At 44.8% G+C, this 27,421-nt stretch overlaps 1 protein-coding gene across 1 annotated transcript in view; it reads left to right on the top strand.

Moving 5' to 3' along the window:
- Positions 1-334: 334 nt before the first annotated feature.
- The window catches only part of slc4a8 (solute carrier family 4 member 8), a gene marked incomplete at both ends in the record, with an annotated part of 112,502 nt that continues 85,415 nt past the window's right edge, over positions 335-27,421 (top strand). The window contains 2 exons of the mRNA XM_084315607.1: positions 335-463; positions 20,750-20,825. Of these exons, the coding sequence (XP_084171733.1) occupies positions 335-463; positions 20,750-20,825 (205 nt within the window). The remainder of the gene's footprint in view (positions 464-20,749; positions 20,826-27,421) is intronic.

The raw sequence follows: 27,421 nt of genomic DNA, 5'->3' as shown, positions 1-27,421 counted from the left end.
TGCAGTTTATTACAGAATCCTGGGACATGCAGAGCTGGTGTTTGGGCTGTGTTGGGCTGCACTCAGAGCACACAGGGGACAGTTTGAGAGAAGGCGTTGGAGGAGATGGTACAGAAAACATGGAAGCTGGACATGTCAAATATGGCTGGCAGTGGCATCACCACTGATAATGCCTCAAAATAACAAGAAAGCATTTAAGCAGGACTTCACATGGGTCCCCTGCTTTGGGCACAACCTTCACCTAGCCATTAGCAAGGGTCTGGATATAGGCCGTGTGTCTGCAGCACTGTCGAGGCTGAGAAAGACAGTGTCTGCCTTCAGCAGGTCACCAAAGATGTCCCGACAGCTGAAGCAGAAGCAAAAAGAGTTGCAACTGCCTGAACACAAACTGATCCATGATGAGCCGACACGCTGGGACTCAGCGTATCAAATGGTGGCGAGATTTCTGGAACAGCAGCAAGCGGTCTGTTCAGTTCTAGCCGACGATCGGAAGAAATGGCACCTCATGCCTAAAGATTCAGACATTACAATTCTTGAGACTGTAAAAGATATATTGAGCCCTGTCAGCTCTTTCACTGATGCCCTTAGTGGTGAAAAGCACACCACACTCTCCTCTGTCCTGCCCCTAATTTGGAAGTTATCTTCAACTTTGACCATTGAGGAAAATGACAGCCTCCTCAAATGTGAACTTAAAGAAAATATTGGTACAGATCTCAACGAACGATATAACGACGTCGACGGGGCTCTGCAGCTGGTGTTGAACACAGCCACGTTTCTCGACCCAAGGTTCAAGGACAGTTTTGTTATGTTAAGAGACGAGGTCAAACGAAATCTGATGGACACTCGCACTGAAACAGGAAGACAAACACCCGCTCCTCCTCCTCCATGTGCCACTGCCATGCAACCACTACCACTACCAGGCGTACCAGCGAAGAAAAGTAGAACGGATCTGAAGGGACTGTTAACCAGCATACAGGGGGAAAAGAAGGGTCAACATGGTGGTGGCGAGGATGCAGAGGACGCAGAGGCTGAACTAAAAAACGAGTTCACAATATATGAAAAGATGCCTGAACTCAGCGCAGGAGACGACCCACTCGCATGGTGGAGGACACATGAGAGAACTTTACCTCACCTTGCCCAGCTGGCGAAAAAGTATTTGTGCATCTCTGCTTCAAGCTCAGCTTCAGAACGTGTATTTAGTACGTCAGGGCTCATTTGCAGTCCAAGAAGGGCACGGCTTACAGAGGAGCACATTGACATGCTGGTGTTCCTAGCAAAAAATCTGAAAGTTGTAAAGAAACTTTAGGCTAGTACATTATTACACTACTTGCACCACCTTATGTGTGATTAGTCTGAGGCCGTTGAATAAGTGCACTACCTATTTAAAAAGAATTTAACTTGAAAATGCACTTTTTTTTTGTACTTGCACTTTAGTGCCTTTTGAATGTGTGCTTAATGCAAAAAAGTTTGAATTATTGTTTTAGTCATTCTGCTGTCTAAATGCCCTACCTCAAGAAGAATATTGTTTCATTTGCTAGTTGCTGGCTGCTACTTGAAAATGCATAAGATTGCAGTTTTTTTTTTTACTTGAGGCCTTTATATAAGGTATGATAAGGTATAAGTACTAAGTAGGTATTGTGCATCGTTCGGTTCGAGTCCTACAGTTATCAGTACCCCCATCGTTCCTGACGTTATCTGGACGCTTATCCAGGCTGGTCAGACCCCTAGTGGTGATTGCATCCGAGGAGCTCCGGGTCAAGAGCGACTGGACCTGTATATTGGATTACTCTACCCGACGACGGCGAGCCTTCCACGGCTCTTATGCTTTATGTGTATCACTAGGTAATGTAGAAGGTATGAGAAGGTGGTATGAGAAGGTATTAGAAGGTGGTATGAGAAGGTATTAGTAGGTGGTATGAAGGTATTAGAAGTTGGTATGAGAAGGTATTAGTAGGTGTAGGTGGTATGAGAAGGTATGAGAAGGTGGTATGAGAAGGTATTAGAAGGTGGTATGAGAAGGTATTAGTAGGTGGTATGAGAAGGTATGAGAAGGTGGTATGAGAAGGTATTAGTAGGTGTAATGAGAAGGTATTAGAAGGTATTAGAAGGTGGTATGAGAAGGTATTAGAAGGTGGTATGAGAAGGTATTAGTAGGTGTAATGAGAAGGTATTAGAAGGTGGTATGAGAAGGTATTAGTAGGTGGTATGAGAAGGTGGTATGAGAAGGTATTAGAAGGTTGTATGAGAAGGTATGAGAAGGTGGTATTAGTAGGTGTAATGGTATGAGAAGGTAATGCACTACCTAAGAAGAACTTGACTTGAAAATGCATAAGATTGCACTTTTTTCTTACCCTGCCTTTTGAATGTGTCCTTATTGTTTTCACTAATGCAAAAAAAAGTTTTAATTATTGTTTACTACTACTAGTACTAGTAATTTTGCTGTTGTGAAGTTATATATGTTACACATATAGCCCTCGCCCTGTTATCTTTATCAAAACTGTTACCAACTGTAATACAAACAGTTCAGTTTGTCAGGTACATGCAACACAGATTACAGTGAGTGTTTACATCTGTCTGCTTGAGAAAATACTATGTTCTAACTTCTGCATCTGCAATAAAAATGATTGAAGTGAGATGAACAGTTCTTTTTAAATGTGTGATCTAAAGATAAACAAAGGGTTTTAAAAGTGTTATATTTATCTTATCTTATAGTACCAGAGAGAAGCTGAGGAGAATCAACCAGCAACAAAAGCTAAATTTGTTTAAAAAAATAAATAAATAAAAAAAAATATATAATATAATATTTTTTTTTTTTTTTTTGATATCGAAATGGTATCGAAGTATCGATACTTTTCAAGGTATCGTATCGAAGTCGAAATTCCAGTATCGTGACAACACTAATTCGTCCTGCGAATTTACGGTACGGCCGTCACGGTGCCGAATACGCCCCACAGCGCACACACACGAGTCCCACATGCAGGCACTCGCGAGGTCCGTGCGAGAACAGCGCGCGTGGCCGGGCACACCGAGTCTGTCATTCAGTTCAGAGCGGGCGAAAGTGCACGGAGAAAGGCACATTTACATTGGAACAGCTGCAGGGTCATTACAATTTACAGTTTTCTTTAGTTTTCTTGTTCGCCCAATAACATTAACCAAATGAAACCAATGGAAAGAAACACACACGCATCGCCGACACACACACACGCGCCAACAAACACATCAACATTCTCCCCCGCCGGACTCACAGGCACAATCAAATAAAAAGAAGAAACATACTTTTCCGGACAGATCATCTGAGCGCCACTGTGTTTAAATCCAAATAATCCTCTGCCATTGTTGTAATATGTCATCTGTTCTTTAGTATTCAGTCTCGTCGTGAAACTGAAACTTAGCAAGGATAAGTTTAAAGGGGCAGTAGGCAAGTGGATGCCTGAACACAGAATGACACCAGTATCACTGACTACCATGGCAAGCCTATAGAAAATTATTCTATTTAATAATAATAATTATAATAATGATCATAAATATAATATATATACATTATTATTATTATTTATTAATTTTTTTTAAATGTTTTATATTAATAATTATTATTAAAAAAAATCTGTTGTACCGAACTCGTACCGAACCGTGACCCCAATACCGAGGTACGTACCGAACCGTGGCTTCTGTGTACCGTTACACCCGTAGTGTCCAGTAATATGCTCTGTCCCGTCTAAGTAAAAATATATATATAAAAAAAAGGGTTAATGTTCTATTTTGATGCTCGATTTATACTTATTTTATGTCTGCACTATGCTTTGCTCTTGATCTGCCAATTTTGTGCAAATTTTATGTATTTTCTTTTGCTACTGTGAAGCACATTGAGCTGCAATTCTTCTTGTATGAAAGGTGCTATACAAATACAGTTTATTATTATTATTATTAATGGTTTGACCAAAACATTTTGGTTATTCATTATTTCATAAGGTAAGCTATTATCCTCAGTAATCCTAGTAAAAAAAAATATGTTCATATATATTTTAAATATATGTTACGTGCGTAATCAATGCAATGTATTGTTGACATGGAGGGCCATGTAAATCAGAATATAGGTCTGTTTTACAAACATTACCGACATAAACAAACCTTTTACAGCCAGAGAATACAGTCAATACAATTAGAAAAGTGTATGTACCTGTTGGCCGGTGTTACTGTAGACATAGCAAGAGCTCAGCCAAGCAGCTAGAGAACCAAGACAAGTCTCCTTTGTTGTCTATTAAGCCCCTTTCACAGGAGGAAAAGCGTCTCTGTGGGAAAAGGGCTTGGTTTTTTTTTGGTGGGCCTATCCATTTCTTTACGTTTGGATCACTGATTTGGCCTTTACTGTCAGGTGAATGATGGGTGATCTGGTTTACAGGGGGAACTACCGGTACTCTAAAACTGAACTACTTCACAATGAAAAGGAGTTAAACAAAATCTTAACTACTGTGGAAAACTTTCCATCAACTACTGTACATCAACTACTGTCCATCAACTACTGTATATCAACTACTGTATATCAACTACTGTCCATCAACTACTGTACATCAACTACTGTCCATCAACTACTGTCCATCAACTACTGTATATCAACTACTGTCCATCAACTACTGTACATCAACTACTGTACATCAACTACTGTCCATCAACTACTGTATATCAACTACTGACCATCAACTACTGTCCATCAACTACTGTCCATCAACTACTGTACATCAACTACTGTCCATCAACTACTGTATATCAACTACTGTCCATCAACTACTGTATATCAACTACTGTCCATCAACTACTGTCCATCAACTACTGTACATCAACTACTGTCCATCAACTACTGTATATCAACTACTGTACATCAACTACTGTCCATCAACCACTGTATATCAACTACTGTATATCAACTACTGTCCATCAACTACTGTATATCATTATCAACTACTGTATATCAACTACTGTATATCAACTACTGTCCATCAACTACTGTATATCAACTACTGTCCATCAACTACTGTATATCAACTACTGTCCATCAACTACTGTCCATCAACTACTGTCCATCAACTACTGTACATCAACTACTGTCCATCAACTACTGTACATCAACTACTGTACATCAACTACTGTATATCAACTACTGTCCATCAACTACTGTACATCAACTACAAACTATAATAAATAATTTGAAGTTTGGACAAATTTTTTACAACTGAGATGACATTTTTAGAGACAAAATTACTGAAAAAAGGTATCGTTGGGTACCGGTATTGATTCACAGGTACCGGTACCCAACCCTAGACGCGAGTCAGTGTTATATTAGTGAGTTGTACTTTCTTTATTCAATTTGACAGTCAATTGTCGATTACATACAGATGTTGATACAACTTTTAGGCTACTTCAATAATATATGGCACTGAATCATAACCTTTTCTTGAGGACATTTTCTCTGACTGGACCTCAGATTTCAATTGAATGCCCCTGGTGTATATTATGGTCTGTAAGTGTGCGTATTTGCTGCTGATTTCATGATCGCATCTCACACCGTGAGAGAACACTTTTGGAACTGAAATGTACTTACTACCTGTTGCCAGATAAGACCACCAGTGTGAACTGTACACTGCAGGGCTGTACAGTGCGAGATATATATTGCACGTGCTACAGCAACATCCGTCTGTGCGATGAATGGATTTACTTCAGTAGCACTGGTGCGATAGGCATTCGGTTCATATAGATACTCTTATTTTGAAAATCCTGTCGCGGGTCTCATTTCTGCCCAAGCGCAGCTCCAGCTATAATATCTATGGCTCCGGCAGCTAGCAACGCTCAGTTCGTTTCGATACTCTTATTTTGAAAATCCTGTGTGTCGTGACTCATATCCGCTCTACAGCATACAGCAGTAGCGTCTCAGTAGCAGCAGTAGCGTCTGGAACGCGGACATTGAAACAGAGCAAGGATAGTGTTTTCGCGACCCAAAACAAATCCCTGCTGTTTTATTCCGCAACGGGTCAAATGCATATAACATGCTTTGCAATCCTCGCCATTCCTTTATGACCACGTCGTGTTAAAGTCCGAAATTAACGTTACGTTAGCATAAGCTAACAACAAACCCTGTTCAGAGCGATATAGAGAGACAGCAGAGGGGACTGGGAAGGAGGGGGGGGGGCATTCTCCCTTCTGTGTGTGTGTGCGGGTTTGAAAAGATCAGATGAAGTCAGATGAGTATATTATATTGATAGTAAATGTACTGAGGGTGGACAGATAATGTTGATATTTAAACATAAAAAATACAATACATAATAAATGTATTCATGATCATCATGCAACATAAAACAATTGCAGGAACGGTTTGGGAGAGGAAGGGGTTTTAGGTTGCGTGTTCCAATTTTTTTTTTACTTAAAGTTTAAAGCTCAATATATCAAAACGTGGCACTTTATAGTGAACAGGAGGTCTATTTGTATTAAAAACAATAAATAGTTTTTCATTTAAATGTCTGGAAGAGCAAATTTATTTTTTCATATTATATTTTCGTTACCTTTTTTGAGTTGATCTAAATGTTACTGATTGTGTTAAATGGGCTTATGATATCATCTCATATCGATTGCAGGCACCTGCATTGTATCGTATCGTGGCAGATATCGGCAAATATCGTATCGTTGTCCAAAGAATCGATATCGTATCGTGATGAAACTGGTGATTCCCACCCCTAGTAGAGTCCATACACCCAACACCAAATCCCATAATTCCTTACACGTAACGTGTCTGGCTGTGTGACGTCAACTTGTCAGCATGAAAATGACAGCCAAACATGGCACTGCAACTAAATAACACAAACACATTTGTGACTGTTACAAATATAACACGTTTTATACTTGTGCTACAAGATTTTGGCCTGTGCTACAAAACTATCAACCTCTGTAGCACCAGTGCTATGTGCAAAAAAAGTTTACGTACAGCCCTGCACTGTGTTTGACACATACAATAAATACATAGACCTATCGGTATTATACGTTAATATTTTTCTACGTTAATAGGTTTCTAGGCCTTGCAAAAACCAAATAAGCTGATACAAAATATACATACATATCAGAAATATCTATGTCCTTTAGCTTTAAAATATTTTATTACTGATGGCGTAACGAAGGGTCTCCCATTTCCCAGGTAAAGACTTCAACTCCTACCCCCTTGTAGCTCCGTTCTGAAGGGCCACTACCCAGTTGAGGGCTCTCCTAGGGGGTAGGGCCAATACAAGGGAAGGGGCTTGGGATTGGCCCTAAGATAACATCTTGTAAAAGGGTCTCTGAAGGATAAGTTGTTGCCAACTCCTTACAAAGGGCTGCTGCTCTACTGTTGACACACTGTGTGTGTGTGTGTGTGTGTGTGTGTGTGTGTGTGTGTGTGTGTGTGTGTGTGTGTGTGTGTGTGTGTGTGTAGGTGTGTGTGTGTGTGTGTGTAGGTGTTTGTGTCAGTTCTGTGAAGAATTATACTTTCATGGAGAGGGTTATTGGAATGAAGCCAATAGGAAAGGGTCTGTCACACACACACACACGCACGCACGCACGCACGCACACACACACACACACACGCACGCACGCACGCACGCACGCACGCACGCACGCACGCACGCACGCACGCACACACACACACACACACACACACACACACACACACACACACACACACACACACACACACACACACACACACACACACACACACACACACACACACACACACACACACACACACACACACACACACACACACACACACACACACACACACACACACACACACACACACACACACACACACACACCATTAATCACACTTCATAACTGCAGGCAAAAAAGGGAATGATTGTAAAGTGCTTTTTCCAAATGAATCAATAAATTGTGTGTGGTGTTTTATCAGCGGGAGCCCTGGAGAACTGGGAAAAGTCAATCAGTTTTCACAATTCGCTGCTGTGTTTGTCTTGATTCACACACAGACACACACAGCTCTATACAGCGAACTCTAACCAATACACGTCTATTATGGATATCGGATCGGAAAAATCTGTATCGGAGACGATCGCGGTGTATTTTAATTGATCGGTATTGGCTATATTAAAGCTGATCAAATTCAGATCCTTTTTTGTTAAATCTTTTTTGAAAACCACTAAGGGAAAGTTATGATGGGATTGTGTGTATTGTGTAGCTGTATTATCTAGGAAAATACTAATATTGGATCAGGACTCAGCAGATACAGTACAGTACTCACTATCACTAACTATTTGGCAAAAAAACTCAATAACTATTTGGCAAAAAAACTTGATCGGGATACGCACGCACCCACCCACACACACGCACCCACCCACCCACGCACACACACACACGCGCGCACGCACGCACGCACGCACGCACGCACGCACGCATGCACGCACGCACGCACGCACACACACACACACACACACACACACACACAGAGGGGATGGGCTTTGATTGTCTAAATAAAGAGGATTCCATCACTTGTACTGAGAGGCCAGTATTCATATCATTCATATTCAATCACAGAGACCTTGGTCGCAAACAACTGGTGATTATCATTAGATGACAACTGTGGCCAATGATCTGTGACACCGCGCCATATGGCAAAGCCCGCTATGAGAATACTATGAATTAATGTGCTGCTGTCCTCATAAACCGAACCACAGTGTGTGTGTGTGTGTGTGTGTGTGTGTGTGTGTGTGTGTGTGTGTGTGTGTGTGTGTGTGTGTGTGTGTGTGTGTGTGTGTGTGTGTGTGTGTGTGTGTGTGTGTGTGTGTGTGTGTGTGTGTGTGTGTGTGTGTGTGTGTGTGTGTGTGTGTGTGTGTGTGTGTGTGTGTGTGTGTGTGAGTCATTTTCACCTCAGCTCCAGAGAGTCTAGCTAGAGAACGACAGTATACCATCTCACACGTTTGGCCAGGTGCTGCTTATCTCATCAGATATATTTACATGGCTTGTACCACCCACCCACCAGTTGCCAGGTTTGTTTCTTATAGGTTTGTTTCTTATAGGTTTGTTTCTTATAGGTTTGTTTCTTATAGGTTTGTTTCTTATAGGTTAGTTTCTTATAGCACCCACCCACCGGCTGTCAGGTTTGTTTCTTATAGCACCCACCCACCGGCTGTCAGGTTAGTTTCTTATAGCACCCACCCACCGGCTGTCAGGTTTGTTTCTTATAGCACCCACCCACCGGCTGTCAGGTTAGTTTCTTATAGCACCCACCCACCGGTTGCCAGGTTAGTTTCTTATAGCACCCACCCACCGGCTGTCAGGTTAGTTTCTTTGTAATTTCCTGCAACATAAAAACATAATTTCAATAAAATTGCAAACACAAGTTATTTATTTAAGTACAGTGTATAAGGTTACATAATAGTTTATCATTGAACGTGAAAACACATGCATTGCACACACACACACACACACACACACACACACACACACACAAACACACAAACACACACACACAGTGGAACAGAAATAGGAATAGAGGCCAATCACATTAGACAATGATGCTTCTGTTTCTCATCCTCTTTGGGCAGAGATGTTTGACAGTGGAACGCGAGTGGAACGCGAGTGGAACGCCGTCCGATTCTCAGCACAGGAGAACGGACCGTCATAAGTTATCGAGTTCTAGAAGATACCAGAAAGATAGAATTCAGAGAAAACTGTACGTAGACACAAAAAAACGTACACCTGAAGACAGCAGATAGAAGGTAATCCCGCCCCTCGCTGTATCCGTCTCACCCATAGTGTGTGTGCTGGCAGCCAGGTGTGTTGTACGGCAGCAGCATTGGCCAATTAGAGTAAAATACCGTGGGAGAGAAAGAGGCTGTAGGTCTTCATAGCCTGCGCCCCACATCACGCTCTGTCAGTGGGGGAGTTACTGCATGGAGTCAGCCGTCTCGCACATACATTGTGCGAGAGGCCAGGAATAGACACGCATGCGCAAAACACGCGCGTGTGTGTGTGTGCGTGTGCCTGTCTGTGTGTGTGTGTGTCTGTGTGAGTGCGACCTCTGTTGTGCCAAATGCTGAGAGGCTGGCTCCGCTCCAGCGCCATGACGATTCGTCAAAGGTGTCAGACAGACCCTGATTAGTTTATGCCTGTGATTTAAAGGAACACGGCAACATTTGGGGAAATTATCTTATCGTCTTCTCCAGAGAGAGACAAGAAGATAGATACCAGTTTCCTCTCTGTGCGTTCAGTAGAAAGCTATCTGGTTGCACGTTAGCCTAGCTTAGCACAATGAATGGAAGCGGACGCGGCCGGTTAGCCAAGGCATTGTCCAAGGCTAACCGGCCATGTCCGCTTCCATTCATTGTGCTAAGCTAGGCTAAAGTGCAGCCAGGTAGCTTTCTACTGAATGCACAGAGAGGAAACTGGTATCTATTTTCTTGTCTCTCTCTGGAGAAGACGGTACTTGCTAATTTCCCAAAATGTTGGCGTGTTCCTTTAAGGTCTGCAGGGCTGCTGCCAATCATGGCACGTACGCACACATACACACACACAGACAGGCACACGCACACACGTTCATTTTCAAGTCACGTTCAATTCACGCAACTCAAGATGTAGCCTAAATAGAAACGTCACTTGCTAACGATGTAGAGCGTTTTAATTGGTTGGATATAAAAACCTCACGCCAAAAAGGTTTTCAATATTACATTTAAGAAAAACCCACTTAATGAATTGATTGAATTGGAAGTGAATTGAGCGCAACCCTGATGCACACACACACACTGTCGTGCACATACACACACACGATGAGAGGGCCTACCTGGAAGAGGTAGAGGATCTGGCGCGGTGGTGTCAGGAGAACTGCCTCTCCCTGAACGTCAGCAAAACAAAGGAGATTATTGTGGACTTTAGGAGGTCGGGGGCCAGGGACTACAGCCCCCTCAGCATCGACGGGGCACCGGTCGAGAGAGTGAACAGTTTTAAGTACCTCGGAGTCCACATATCTGAGGACTTGACATGGACCACACACATTGACAGTGTAATCAAGAAGGCACGGCAACGCCTCTACTTCCTTAGGCGCCTAAGGAAGTTCAAAGTGAGTCAGAAGATCCTTAAGAACTTCTACTCATGCACAATAGAGAGCATCCTGACTGGTAACATCACCTCCTGGTTTGGGAATAGCACCGCACAAGACCGTAGCAGACTACAGAGAGTGGCCCATTCAGCCAATTGGAGGTGGGCTTCCCACTCTCCAAGACATTTACAACAAGCGTTGCAGGGGTAAGGCTAAGAGAATAATCAAAGACTCTAGTCACCCAAACAACTGCCTCTTTGAACTGCTGCGGTCAGGCAAGCGATACCTACGAGTCTCATGGCCAGTACAGAAAGACTCAGAAGAAGCTTCTATCCCCAGGCCATCAGGATGCTCAACGACAATAACACTATGTAACAAACCATCAAATACACTCACACCACACACATCCACACATACACACTCACTTTAAATAAACAACTCACTGTAGCACCCACTTTAACCACTTTAGACACTTTAACACACTTTATATTTATTGGTAAAGAGATTTCAATAGCCTTGATTGTTTCATACCTTTCATACAATTCATACCTCATTGCACCTTACCCTAAGTTATACAGTACCTCATCCCATTTCTGCATTGTACTGTATACTGTATTGTATTGTACTGTATTGTATACTAATTTTTTTCTACTCTGTATTGTATATTGTATATATATGTATATTGACTGAACATTTTTGTTTACACTTTGTTTACGTACTTTTGACTATCTATTTTTATCTAGCACTCTCAGGAGCATAACAGAAAAAAGCATTTGATATAAAAGTATTCTGTATTTCTGTATGACAACTAATAAAGAAACTTGAACTTGAAACGTGTTGTGCACACGCATGCACACACACACACAGTCCTGCACACACGTGCACATACACACACACACTGTCCTGCACACGCATGCACATACACACACACATACACACACACACTGTCATGCACACACGTGCACATACACACACTGTCGTGCACACACGTGCACATACACACACTGTCGTGGACACGCGTGCACATACACACACTGTCGTGCACATACACACACACTGTCGTGCACATGTGTGCACATACACACACACTGTCGTGCACATACCAACACTGAACCCGAACTGAGACACTGGCTACCAGAGATGTATCTCTGAAGCAAATAATTTTAGTTTGTAGGACATTAGGAAGTGATATGATATAGTTAGGGATGCCCCGATCACGTTTTTTGCCACCGATACCGATCACCGATCGTCGTGAGCCATATCGGCCGATACCGATCCGATACCGATCGTTTTTGATTACAAAAAAATTAAAAATTATTTTATATAATTTTATTTTTTTTATTTTTTATAAAATATATATATTATATAATTAGACTTGTACTTGTATTATCTGTACTTGTATTGAGCTATCGGTAGCTAGCCGGCTAGATACCGTTCGGTTAGACAATGCCTCATCATGTATTAAACTAAAAGTGAATAGTTGACTGGGTCATTTTGTAACGTTAGCTCAGGGAGACGCCGTCCTCCCATCCCACTAGACTAGACTAGACCCGTGTTTACATGCGTGCGGGAGGGGCTGGAGGGATGAGCAGACGCCGCACCACCCGGTGTCTGAGACAGAACTGAGACAGCGAGTGAGATCGGTTTTGACGATCGGCGAAAATAAAGCATTATCACCGATCACTGATCGCATATTTATACTGATTATCGGCCGATAACGATCGGTGGCCGATCGATCGGGGCATCCCTAGATATAGTCTTTCAAGTTAATTACATGCTCATTAAGTTCAAATGTATATATATATATATATATTTTTTTTATCTACTTTTTCTCCCATTCTCTATTTTTCTCCCATCCCAATTTCGTATCGTCCAATTCTACCCTCCCCTGTCTCGAACACTGTTAGGCCATGCCTCCCACAAGCCGGCTGCAATGTGGACGAAGCCTTACATCACGTGTCCCCTCCGGTACTCGAGGAAGCAGCCGTCGCATCTTTTTCACCTGCACAGCGCGATCTCTCAGCGTCGGGGGTCTGCGTGGGAGGGCACGCCTCCCCCGTCGCTTCATGATTCTGCTGCGCAGGCGCACCAACCGACCTGTAGGAGTCGCTGTCCACAACGTCCGATCCCCACCCATCAGCTTCCCACCCCCTAATACTGCCAATTATATTAGTATGAACGACCAGCCAAGCTGATAGCAATGCGGAGAGCTGGGCTCGAACCCAGCGTCTCCTGCATTGGTGGTGAGCGCCTTGCCCACTGCACCACCTAGCCGCCAAGTTCAAATGTATCTTTTAGTGTATATCACTGATGTGTGTGTGTGTACTGTGATGTGCACATGTTGTGTGTGTGTGTTTACCACACTGAGCGGTCAGAAGATGCCCTGAATGTGAACAATCAAGGCTATTGATGGATGGGTAATTCATTCTCTCACCATCACATACGGTAGTAGGACCCAGTAGGACAGTATGTACCCATCTGGTTCACAGTCTCTCTCATTGATCTCAGCTATTGGATTTAATGGTAACTTTTTCTAGCCAACTGCTCTATATACACTCACCAACCCCCACCCCACCCCCACACACAGATACAATATAGTTCACACACGCAACCACATGCATGTGTGCTCTAGTGTAGAGTGGGAGGAAGCATCCATATTTATGAAGACAGCTTTTTTAGCCTGTGTGTGTGTTTTTGTCAAAGGTTGCATTGCTATGGTATTGTACTGAGTGGACTGAACAGACCCCCACCCTTACCCTCAAACTATACCATGGTATATTAGTACACAGTTCACATGGTATATATAATAATAATAATAATAATAATAATAATAATAATAATAATAATAATAATAATAATAATAATAATAATAATAATAATAATAATAATAATAATAATAATAATAATAATAATAATACACTTTATTTGTATAGCACCTTTCATACAGAAACTGCAGCTCAAAGTGCTTCACAACAGAAAAAAGACAGGCATGAAATGAGCACATAAAGTGCAGACATATAAAATCACAGTTTTTTACATTAGGATCTAACATCCCAACAGGCCACCTTGTTTATGGTTTGATTCAGTTTTAAAAATAGACAATAATAAAAAGAGTAAGATAAAATAGACAGAGTAAAATAGTGCAATAGTGCAGTGCAATAAAATAGTAGAATATAGTAGATACATTTTTTTTTAGTAGTACACATGGTATATATACCCTCTAATTTTGCGCTCCGATACCACGTAATTTATCAACAACACTGCGGTCTGCTGTGAGCATTATAAAACAAACGTGTGTTTAACCGGCCGTGAATTAAAGTGTCAATGCTGTTTGTCATTTTAACAGCAGATACTTTCTTAAATGCCATCCTCCCGACAGAGCGGTGTTGACGGGGAGCTCTGATGGGTTCGCTTGGTTGTGTAACCGAAAGCTAGCGTTAACTAACGTTAAAGGTTTAGCCATAACGTTACCTTGGCTAAAGTTGGGGCTATTCATAATCCAGCAATAATGGCTGCAGACCTGCAAGCAAAGTACAGCAAGTTGGCAAAGGAGTATTCCAACGTAAATCACATTTTCACCAGTAACGTTAGTCTTTCCATCTCCCGGTAGCTCATGCTAGCTAACCTAGCTCACGTTAGCGTTGTCACTGAACCACCTCGCGTACACAATTAACCCTTTAATCGCCGTTGACGCTTTTCAGCGTCATTCCCCGCCATGCTTATTCTGCCGATGACGCTGTACAACGTCATTGATATCAATATTTCAAAAATCTGTGATCGAAATCATATTTCTCCCCCGGAGACATTATATGTACTGGTGAACCCCTGTCAACTCTAACTGTTCAAGAGCGCCATCTGGTGGCCGATCGGCAGATCGCCCAGGGCATAAACAGGGAAGTGACGCTGGTACTCATTTCAATTTGGTCCGATCACTCGCTATAGGTCCCGGGACTCGAGCTCGACACAATGGATATCGATCCGTTGCCAATAACTCGATAAACAACATGATTTGGACGTATATACTATTATACAACCTGGAAATGGATCGGGTATTTCTATATCCCATAATAGAAAAAATTCTGTTCCACGCTCATCTCCCAACGGCGCGAGGAAGCTACGGTGAGTTTCAGCGTTATTTTGTAATGTCTTCTATACTAACTGCTCCAATGATCATATCACCCACACTAGATGAATGAGATAACGTTGCCCACGGAATTATAAACGACCCCCCCCCCATCCGGTCAACATCAGATGATACGTAGTAACTTCTAGAACCACGTCCAGTTGAAATTTTTTATCTCGCGCCGATTGCTATCAAACTGTATTTCATCATCAATATAATGCATTTGGAGCTATAAATCACGTTCTGGAGAAAGCTGCAGAAAACGATAAAAACATACTTATACTTTAGACCGTATTTTAGTATGAATATGTGAATGAAAAAGTATAACGTTGATACACCCTGAACAATAGATATAGGACTTTGAATGGGCCATGATAATGTCAATTTAGCAATAACATTTTAAAAGTTATAGCCCTGCAAAGAAAGGGAACTTCTCCATGTTAAATAGGGCTGGCGAGGGATGGTAAATTATGAATTTAACCCCGGCGATCAAAGGGTTAATGACATGTTGCGGACAGCCATATCGGTGACAATGTTTAGCTTTTAGTGCCAAATGATAAGAGTCTGAGGCGGAGTCTCAAAAGAGAATGTTGAATATTTATTGTGCAAAAATCACAACAGATCCTCTGCTACTTCAACGGAGCCTTCTGGAAGCAAGTGCAGCAACGAATAATGTCCGTGTGGATCATTGGAGTAGGGTATATCTGCAGTGCTGCAGCCCCATACTCTGATTAATGATACTAATACAAATCTATACAATCACCTGTTGTTGAATAAATACCATTACTTTTTAGTTATTACTAAAAAACAGTATATATAAAACAGTAGCTGTATAAAAAAAAATAAAAAAAAGAATAATTTATATAATTTCTTTTACATTTTTATTTTTTTAATGTATGCACTGGTATCGGATCAGTATCGGTATCGGCCGATACCCAAAGCTTAGGTATCGGAATCGGATCGGAAAGGAAAAAATGGTATCGCAACATCTCTACATTCAATACCATAGTCCCCTCCAAACTCATAGCCAAGCTCAGGGACCTGGGCTTGAACTATGACCTCTGCCAGTGGGTCTTGGACTTCCTGACGGGCAGACCCCAGGTGGTGAGAGCAGGCAACTGCACCTTCTCATCCATCACCCTCAACATAGGGGCCCCCCAGGGCTGTGTTCTGAGTCCCCTCCTCTACTGCCTGTACACACATGACTGTGTGGCTCAGCGGAACAACAACACAATCATCAAATTTGCTGACGACACAGTAGTGGTGGGCCTGATCTCTGCAAACGACGAGAGGGCCTACCTGGAAGAGGTCAAGGTCCTGGCGGGATGGTGCCAGGAGAACAGCCTCTCCCTGAACGTCAGCAAAACAATGGAGATGATTGTGAACTTTAGGAAGTCGGGGGTCAGGGACTACAGCCCCCTCAGCATCGACGGGGCACCGGTTGAGAGAGTGAACAGTTTTAAGTACCTCGGAGCCCACATATCCGAGGACTTGACATGGACCACACACTAAGGAAGTTCCAAGTGAGTCAGAAGATCCTTAAGAACTTCTACTCATGTACAATAGAGAGCATCCTGACTGGCAATATCACCTCCTGGTTTGGGAATAGCACCGCACAAGACCGTAGCAGACTACAGAGAGTGGCACGTTCAGCCGAATGCACAATTGGAGGGGGGCTTCCCACTCTCCAGAACATTTACAACAAGCGGTGCAGGGGTAAGGCTAAGATAATTATCAAGGACTCCAGCCACCCAAACAACTGCCTCTTTGAACTGCTGCGGTCAGGCAAGCAATACCGGAGTCTCATGGCAAGCACAGAGAGACTCAGAAGAAGCTTCTATCCCCAGGCCATCAGGTTGCTCAACGAACAATAACACTATGCAACAACTAGGCCTGCCACGATAACACATTTAGCTGGGCGATTAATTGCCCCCGAAAATATCGCGATAAGCGATATTATTGCGACCGGTTAGAGAATTTTTTTTTGAGAAATGTATTTCCCAAAACTTTTATTTTGAAGCCCACCGCTCCGTCTTTTCCGGTTTTAGACTTTTATTTTGAAGCCCACCGACCGGAGCGGAAGTATTGTTGTTATTATCCTAGCAGCATCTCGTCCGGTTCTGTGTTTTTGAGCTAATGATAAAACAAATGTTGAGATTGTTGGTGAGCAACTAACTTTAGGTTAGTTTTAACGTTAGCTACTAACGTTAGATGCAGCTACTACAGGCAATCAACGATGAGGAGGAAGCGTCAAAGCCGTATAGAATAGAATAGCCCTGTGGTGCGTAGGCACGGGAGCGCAACTCGATTACCTGTTATAATAAATGTATTCATGTTTAACTTGTCCCCGTGTCCAGTCCTTTGACTAGTCCCACCCGTTCATTGTAAACAATGATGCATGTAATTGTATTAACGTTATTCTGTGTTGTAGCTATGCTATACGTTGTATTTTGTTTGTTAGCTATTTAGCTAATGTTGTTGGCATTGAATGAGCATCAACACTAGATCTTTAATCTTTATTTAGCAGTCCAGTTTCTCCGGGCAGTAGCGAGTAACTACTTGGGTCTAAAAATAGCTAACGTTACACTACAAAGAACGCTATTTGGTTAAAAGGAGCAACACTATTGAGAAATGTAGTTAAGCTATATGTGGCGTTGCTAGTGCCCCACGGAGCTCCCGTGCTGTGCTCTGTAGTAAGGCCAGCGGCCCCCCACACGGAGTGACTGACAAGGGGTACTGGACTGGTTCCGCCTCATTAAAACAAACGCGCAAATAGCAATTAATCGCGCCCGTCAAAATCATTGCATTCATTTTAATTATCGCGGCAATTAATCGATTTATTGCTTATCGCGGCAGGCCTAGCAACAACCATCCAATGCACTCACAACACACACATCCACATGCACACACTCACTTTAAACAAACAACACACTGCTGCACCCACTCTCCACACTTTAGAACACCTAAACACACTTTATATTGATTGGTAAAGGATTTGCACTACAACCCATACCTCAGTACACCTTACTGTAAATTGTACCTAAATTGTACCTCATCCCATTTCTGCTTTGCACTATATAGTATATTGTATATTAGTATATTGCATAGTATATTGTATGGTAACTCAGTTACTTCTATTCTGCATTGAACATTGTACATATGTATATACTAAACACTGTGTCTACGTACGTGACTTCTATTTTTTACTTCTATTTTTACATGCTATACTATTTTATTTCATACTTATCTTTTGTCTAGCTAGCACAGTCTCTGGAGCGTAACAGAAAGAAGCATTTTGTATAAAAGTATTCTGTACTTCTGTATGACAACTATTAAAGAAACTTGAAACTTGAAGTGTCGTATCTATCATTAGTGATGAATCTGAGGGCAGAGTGATATACAGAGTCCAGGATTTAAGGGTTGAGGCTGCAGCATGTCTGTACAGTAGATTACATCACCATAGTAGTCATATACCAAAAATCACAGAAATGCTAATCAAACTGAGAGAAATAAAGGGGACGATGACAGCAGCAGTTAGTTAGTCAGTTGTGAGACACTGTGGACACTGTCTCGTGTTCCCACAGTAGCACACATTAGCTCATACAGATCAAAGGACTGATACATGACCGTGGACACACACGCAAGCAAAAATGAATGTTTATGAGTTTCAGGGTGGTTAGACACTACACTACACTACACTCACACACACAACACACACACACACACACACACACACACACACACACACACACACACACACACACATACTCATACTCATAACTCTCACATACAACAGACCGTAAGCAGAAAGTATGTTTATAAGAGTTGTATTATAGGGATGGGAGCCTGGGGCCAATCTGCCAGCAGCTTCTCTGATGGATGACTCACTCCACTGATTTGATTGGACTGGATTTAATTTAGCCTGGATAGTACTGACTAGTGCATTCTCCAGTTAGGCCTGGGAAAGCTGTCTGTCCATCACACCCTAGCCTGGTATGTGTCTGTCTGTTTGCGTGTGTGTGTGTGTGTGTGTGTGTGTGTGTGTGTGTGTGTGTGTGTGTGTGTGTGTGTGTGTGTGTGTGTGTGTGTGTGTGTGTGTGTGTGTGTGTGTGTGTGTGTGTGTGTGTGTGTGTGTGTGTGTGTGTGTGTGTGTGTGTGTGTGTGTGTGTGTGAGAGAGAGAGAGAGAGAGTGCCTGTCTGTCTGTCTGTCTCTCTGTGTCTGTGCCAGGCATTGTCTGGGAATAGACTGTCTGGACTTTGATGCTTATCGTTGAAAAGCTCTTGCCTGTTTGGCCGATTACATTTTTTTTACCGGCTCAGTAGCCTCTTTAGCTGGTCTTTGGTTCTCGCTTCCCAGACAGATCTTTAGTAGGTATTGCACCAAGCAAGCTTCCTCTATCAGCAGTGTGTACGCTAGAGACATGGATCCAATAGATGTTGCATTTACATTTAGTCATTTAGCTGACGCTTTGATGCAACAGTGGCTTAGGAGGTAGAGCAGTCGTCTGGTAATCCGGAGGTTCCCGATTTGATTCCCGATTCCAGATTCCCCATTTACCATTTACCATTTACAAGTTCTGTACAACAAGTCAGCAGGAAGGGTACAACTCTGGCAGCTAAATAACATTGTTTGTCAAACAGTGTTGAACTTGAGTGCAACAGTGTTGAGTGCATAGTAGTAAAGACATATTAGCAGCATACTAGGTAGTAATATAGGCAAGGTAGTTTATTTAGTAGCAATGTGCATGTTTGCTGTGCAGTGATAGTAAAAGACAGTAGAACTAGAAGGTTGGGTTTTCTTTTTTTTCTATACTTATACACAATAATCTTCATTTATCAATATTGTAATATTGTGTTAAAGGTTGAAAACTTATGAAATACTGTGACGCAATTTACTGAAAACTCGAGATATGCATTGCAGACTGTTTCTAAAAGTATACAAGTATACAAAGTATACTTTATATGTATATGTTGTGTCTGTCCACTGTCTGTTACTTTGTTATCCCCCCCCCCCCTATGTAAAGCGACCTTGGGTCTCTTGAAAGGCGCTATATAAAATGAAGTTATTATTATTATTATTACATGCAACGTTTAGAGGTGGCACAAATGCATACAAAGTCAATACAAAGACGTGGACAGAGAAGAGGGACGGAAGCCATCTCACGCTACTGTAGGTTGAAAAGGTATTGCTGATTGGCTCAAACACTGTATTATTTCTAAACAAGAAATTCGTCTATAGACCTTTTTCGGTGGAATTGTATTTCTAAGGAACAGCTTGGGTCCAAGAATTTTTATTGGTGTTCCAATTAAAATAGAATAAAAAGCTGGTCCAATGGTAATTTCCCGACGGCTGGTTGCATCATTTGTGTGTGTGTGTGTGTTGTGTGTGTGTGTGTGTGTGTGTGTGTGTGTGTGTGTGTGTGTGTGTGTGTGTGTGTGTGTGTGTGTGTGTGTGTGTGTGTGTGTGTGTGTGTGTGTGTGTGTGTGTGTGTGTGTGTGTGTGTGTGTGTTGTGTGTGTGTGTTGTGTGTGTGTGTGTGTGTGTGTGTCTTCCAGAGGCCAGATGAAGAGGTGGTGGTGGACCAGGGGAGCTCAGGGTTGAACACCCACTATGAGAAGGAGGAACTAGAAGGTGAGTAACATGACCTCAGACATGACCTTTGAAACAGCCACAACACTCCTCCCTCTATTATATATATATGTGTGTGTGTGTGTGTGTGTGTGTGTGTGTGTGTGTGTGTGTGTGTGTGTGTGTGTGTGTGTGTGTGTGTGTGTGTGTGTGTGTGTGTGTGTGACGTGTGTGTGTGTTGTGTGTGTCTCAGGTCTATTAAACGGCTGCAAGTACATTTGGATCGTCGTGCATCTTTCATGAGACCATGGTAGTGTTTTCTATGCATTATTCGATCACCAGGACTCTTTGTTGACGTATCTGTGGTGTGTTTTGTGTGTCCAGGTGTGATGAGGGTTATGTGCGCGTCATCCGTGTGTGTTGTCTGGTGTCATTGTCTCCAGGTCTGGCGGAGATGAATAGAACTCACCATTAATTATGAATCCTAAGGTAGCCACTAGCCAGAGCAGGCTGGGTGGCTGGGGGGGGGGGGGGTAATCTGTTATCATGAGGGGTAACAGGAGAGAAAGAGAGAGAGAGAGAGGAGAGAGAGAGAGAGAGAGAGAGAGAGAGAGAGAGAGAGAGAGAGAGAGAGAGAGAGAGAGAGAGAGAGAGAGAGAGAGAGAGAGAAGAGAGAGAGAGAGAGAGAGAGAGAGAGAGAGAGAGAGAGAGAGAGAGAGAGAGAGAGAGAGAGAGGAGAGAGAGAGGGGAGTTTGTGTCAGGGTTTTCTGCCAATAAGATTGTAAATTACCGCCCAAATGTCAAATCAAACAGCCGTATCATGAAATATATGTGCGGTCATGAAGAAATGCATGAAAACGTTGTCAGGGGAAGTAATCATAAGTACTTATCGGTCACAGGAGTCTTCGGTAACGTTGAACGGTGATCCATTCTGTGAATAAATAATTTCTCTGATGTAACAATATCTTCGCTGGCAGACAAATCCTTTGGACAATCTCACGTTACGCCGCCTAACGTTAACGTGTTTAGTGAGGCGTCGTGTAGCTCGTCCCAGTGTTGTAGTCGAGTCACTAAATCTCGAGTCCGAGTCAGGTCGAGTCCCCATTACCCTAGTCCGAGTCTGAGTCCAAGTCATCAAGGTTGAGTCCACTCCACTCTGGCAGTCAAAGAGCTGACATACAAATAATAATAAAAAAGAAAAGGTCTACATTAAACATAAATGACACAGCAGTCACCATTTCAAAGGGAGTTTATTTACTTTGTGACACAATAGCCAAACAAATGCACTAGCCATCAATATCTTATGGCAAATGATTAGGGCCTAAATAACTGTATTTATTAATTAACAAGTCAGAGTCCTCGTCTGCACCTTCCGAGTCCGAATACAGTCAATGCACGAGTCCAAGTCCAAGTCCGAGGCATCAGTGCTCAAGTCCAAGTCACGGGTCCTGAAAATCAGTCCTGGACTCGAGTACTCACTGGAAGACGGGTTTGTTTTCCGTTGTTTTCGCTGCTACAGCCTCAGCGTTTTCCACGTGAACCTCTTCATCGCTAACGTTAGTAGTGGGGGGATTTCGTCTAAGAAAGGACGTCTGTTTCGCTTCGTGCGATTGTTGTTGAACTTGCGAACGTGTCGCTTGAAGGGGATGTCAGAATATGCACTCTGCGTCTCTCAGGACAGGCCGGTAGTCTATGCATGATCCAGTAAGACACGGTTGCCACAATGGCCATCAAGATTTATCCCAAGTCCAAGTGATTTATACTATCACTTTCCTAAAGGGACAATGCAATCCGGTTTCATGCCATAACTAATTGTATTGCTTTTTTCAATTCAATCAACGGCTGTTTATTGTTAATTTTTCTATGTCTGTATTTGGATGTCGGGGACATGACTTCCAGCCAAACAGTTTTTTTTCTGGCATTTGTCATCCAATAGCGTGGTCCACTACTAGGGTGTGGCCACTCGGAGCATGTGCCTGTTCAGAACGGGCTAATTGTTTGGCTCTCATCGCCGTTCAGAGGGCGTGGACGTTCAGAGGGCGTGGAGGTTCAGAGCGCGTGGTCGTTCAGAGGGCGTGGTCGTTCAGAGGGCGTGGTCGTTCAGAGGGCGTGGTCGTTCAGAGGGCGTGGTCGTTCAGAGGGCGTGGAGGTTCAGAGTGCGTGGAGGTTCAGAGCGCGTGGTCGTTCAGAGGGCGTGGTCGTTCAGAGGGCGTGGAGGTTCAGAGCGCGTGGTCGTTCAGAGGGCGTGGACGTTCAGAGGGCGTGGAGGTTCAGAGCGCGTGGTCGTTCAGAGGGCGTGGTCGTTCAGAGGGCGTGGACGTTCAGAGGGCGTGGAGGTTCAGAGGGCGTGGACGTTCAGAGTGACGTTCAGAGTGACGTTCAGAGTGACGTTCAGAGTGACGTTCAGAGTGACGTTCAGAGTGTGTGGAGGTTCAGAGTGACGTTCAGAGTGCGTGGAGGTTCAGAGTGCGTGGAGGTTCAGAGTGACGTTCAGAGTGCATGGAGGTTCAGAGTGACGTTCAGAGTGACGTTCAGAGGGCGTGGAGGTTCAGAGTGTGTGGAGGTTCAGAGTGACGTTCAGAGTGTGTGGAGGTTCAGAGTGACGTTCAGAGTGTGTGGAGGTTCAGAGTGACGTTCAGAGTGACGTTCAGAGTGACGTTCAGAGTGACGTTCAGAGTGCGTGGAGATTCAGAGTGCGTGGACGTTCAGAGTGACGTTCAGAGTGACGTTCAGAGTGACGTTCAGAGTGACGTTCAGAGTGCGTGGAGGTTCAGAGTGCGTGGAGGTTCAGAGTGCGTGGAGGTTCAGAGTGCGTGGAGGTTCAGAGTGACGTTCAGAGTGCGTGGAGGTTCAGAGTGACGTTCAGAGTGCGTGGAGGTTCAGAGTGCGTGGAGGTTCAGAGTGCGTGGAGGTTCAGAGTGCGTGGAGGTTCAGCGTGGAGGTTCAGAGTGACGTTCAGAGTGCGTGGAGGTTCAGAGGGCGTGGACGTTCAGAGTGCATGGAGGTTCAGAGGGCGTGGAGGTTCAGAGGGCGTGGAGGTTCAGAGGGCGTGGAGGTTCAGAGGGCGTGGAGGTTCAGAGTGCGTGGAGGTTCAGAGTGCGTGGAGGTTCAGAGTGACGTTCAGAGTGCGTGGAGGTTCAGAGCGCGTGGAGGTTCAGAGTGCGTGGAGGTTCAGAGTGCGTGGAGGTTCAGAGTGACGTTCAGAGTGACGTTCAGAGCGCGTGGAGGTTCAGAGGGCGTGGAGGTTCAGAGTGCGTGGAGGTTCAGAGTGCATGGAGGTTCAGAGTGCGTGGAGGTTCAGAGTGCGTGGACGTTCAGAGTGACGTTCAGAGTGCGTGGAGGTTCAGAGTGACGTTCAGAGTGCGTGGACGTTCAGAGTGACGTTCAGAGTGCGTGGAGGTTCAGAGTGCGTGGAGGTTCAGAGTGACGTTCAGAGTGCGTGGAGGTTCAGAGTGCGTGGAGGTTCAGAGCGCGTGGTCGTTCAGAGGGCGTGGAGGTTCAGAGGGCGTGGACGTTCAGAGTGACGTTCAGAGTGACGTTCAGAGTGACGTTCAGAGTGACGTTCAGAGTGACGTTCAGAGTGTGTGGACGTTCAGAGTGACGTTCAGAGTGACGTTCAGAGTGACGTTCAGAGTGACGTTCAGAGTGCGTGGAGGTTCAGAGTGCGTGGAGGTTCAGAGTGACGTTCAGAGTGCGTGGAGGTTCAGAGTGCGTGGAGGTTCAGAGTGACGTTCAGAGTGCGTGGAGGTTCAGAGTGACGTTCAGAGTGCGTGGAGGTTCAGAGTGCGTGGAGGTTCAGAGTGCGTGGAGGTTCAGAGTGCGTGGAGGTTCAGCGTGGAGGTTCAGAGTGACGTTCAGAGTGCGTGGAGGTTCAGAGGGCGTGGACGTTCAGAGTGCATGGAGGTTCAGAGGGCGTGGAGGTTCAGAGGGCGTGGAGGTTCAGAGGGCGTGGAGGTTCAGAGGGCGTGGAGGTTCAGAGTGCGTGGAGGTTCAGAGTGCGTGGAGGTTCAGAGTGACGTTCAGAGTGCGTGGAGGTTCAGAGCGCGTGGAGGTTCAGAGTGCGTGGAGGTTCAGAGTGCGTGGAGGTTCAGAGTGACGTTCAGAGTGACGTTCAGAGCGCGTGGAGGTTCAGAGGGCGTGGAGGTTCAGAGTGCGTGGAGGTTCAGAGTGCATGGAGGTTCAGAGTGCGTGGAGGTTCAGAGTGCGTGGACGTTCAGAGTGACGTTCAGAGTGCGTGGAGGTTCAGAGTGACGTTCAGAGTGCGTGGACGTTCAGAGTGACGTTCAGAGTGCGTGGAGGTTCAGAGTGCGTGGAGGTTCAGAGTGACGTTCAGAGTGCGTGGAGGTTCAGAGTGCATGGAGGTTCAGAGCGCGTGGTCGTTCAGAGGGCGTGGAGGTTCAGAGGGCGTGGACGTTCAGAGTGACGTTCAGAGTGACGTTCAGAGTGACGTTCAGAGTGACGTTCAGAGAGACGTTCAGAGTGACGTTCAGAGTGTGTGGAGGTTCAGAGTGACGTTCAGAGTGCGTGGAGGTTCAGAGTGCGTGGAGGTTCAGAGTGACCTTCAGAGTGCGTGGAAGTTCAGAGTGAGTGGAGGTTCAGAGTGACGTTCAGAGTGACGTTCAGAGGGCGTGGAGGTTCAGAGTGTGTGGAGGTTCAGAGTGACGTTCAGAGTGTGTGGAGGTTCAGAGTGACGTTCAGAGTGACGTTCAGAGTGACGTTCAGAGTGACCTTCAGAGTGCGTGGAAGTTCAGAGTGAGTGGAGGTTCAGAGTGACGTTCAGAGTGACGTTCAGAGTGCGTGGAGGTTCAGAGTGCGTGGAGGTTCAGAGTGCGTGGAGGTTCAGAGTGACGTTCAGAGTGACGTTCAGAGTGACGTTCAGAGTGCGTGGAGGTTCAGAGTGCGTGGAGGTTCAGAGTGTGTGGAGGTTCAGAGTGACGTTCAGAGTGACGTTCAGAGTGTGTGGACGTTCAGAGTGCGTGGAGGTTCAGAGTGCGTGGAGGTTCAGAGGGCGTGGAAGTTCAGAGTGACGTTCAGAGTGCGTGGAGGTTCAGAGTGCGTGGAGGTTCAGAGTGCGTGGAGGTTCAGAGGGCGTGGAGGTTCAGAGGGCGTGGACGTTCAGAGTGCGTGGAGGTTCAGAGGGCGTGGAGGTTCAGAGGGCGTGGAGGTTCAGAGGGCGTGGACGTTCAGAGGGCGTGGACGTTCAGAGGGCGTGGAGGTTCAGAGTGCGTGGAGGTTCAGAGTGCGTGGAGGTTCAGAGTGCATGGAGGTTCAGAGGGCGTGGAGGTTCAGAGTGCGTGGAGGTTCAGAGGGCGTGGAGGTTCAGAAGGCGTGGAGGTTCAGAGGGCGTGGTCGTTCAGAGGGCGTGGAGGTTCAGAGGGCGTGGTCTTTCAGAGGGCGTGGTCGTTCAGAGGGCGTGGAGGTTCAGAGGGCGTGGAGGTTCAGAGGGCGTGGACGTTCAGAGGGCGTGGAGGTTCAGAGGGCGTGGAGGTTCAGAGGGCGTGGACGTTCAGAGGGCGTGGAGGTTCAGAGGGCGTGGAGGTTCAGAGGGCGTGGAGGTTCAGAGGGCGTAGACGTTCAGAGTGCGTGGAGGTTCAGAGGGCGTGGAGGTTCAGAGTGCGTGGAGGTTCAGAGGGCGTAGACGTTCAGAGTGCGTGGAGGTTCAGAGGGCGTGGAGGTTCAGAGGGCGTGGAGGTTTAGAGGGCGTGGACGTTCAGAGTGTGTGGAGGTTCAGAGTGCGTGGCGGTTCAGAGGGCGTGGAGGTTCAGAGTGCGTGGAGGTTCAGAGGGCGTGGAGGTTCAGAGGGCGTGGAGGTTCAGAGGGCGTAGACGTTCAGAGTGCGTGGAGGTTCAGAGGGCGTGGACGTTCAGAGTGCGTGGACGTTCAGAGTGCGTGGAGGTTCAGAGTGAGTGGACGTTCAGAGGGCGTGGACGTTCAGAGTGCGTGGAGGTTCAGAGTGAGTGGACGTTCAGAGGGCGTGGACGTTCAGAGGGCGTGGACGTTCAGAGGGCGTGGAGGTTCAGAGGGCGTGGACGTTCAGAGGGCGTGGAGGTTCAGAGGGCGCGGAAGTTCACCTACCCGCGGCCCATAGAACCACTCATCTAGTGAGTATGCAGTGCTAGTATTAATCCGTGTTAGTTATACGAGCTCAGCTCACGTGTGAGATTAGATTTTTTGAGAACCGAACATTCTACATTCATAATGATGATGTCACGGCAGCTACTGTACCTGGGCCACTCAGAGGTATAGACGTGCAAAGGACAGACTTCAGACAGATTTCTTCCTTTATAGATTCATCCAGTCTGTTGCTATCGTGGCATATTCTGCATTCAGTGCCTGCCGGCCTCTTATGGCCAGTATAGGAAGTAGAGTGTGATGTAGTGGATGACCTACTGATCTGGGCCACAGAGGCTGTTCTAAAAATGCTGCGGCTGCCCAGAGAGGCTCCCTGTGGAGCTTTAATCAGTTCCTAGTAGGGATGCTCGATATTGGCTTTTTTACCGATACCGATATACCGATATTGTCCAACTCTTAATTTCCGATACCGATATCAACCGATACCGATATATGCAGGGTTTCCTTCCCAAAAAAATTGAATAATTACAGGTAATTAACATTACATATCTCTTGTTGTGGAATTAACACAACATTATGCATACTTT

This window comes from Notolepis coatsorum (genome assembly GCF_963971535.1).
Source record: "Notolepis coatsorum genome assembly, chromosome: 6".
Classification (NCBI taxonomy): Eukaryota; Metazoa; Chordata; class Actinopteri; order Aulopiformes; family Paralepididae; genus Notolepis; species Notolepis coatsorum.
The sequence above is the reverse complement of the archived record's forward strand: the minus strand, read 5'-3'. Positions and strand labels throughout refer to the sequence as shown.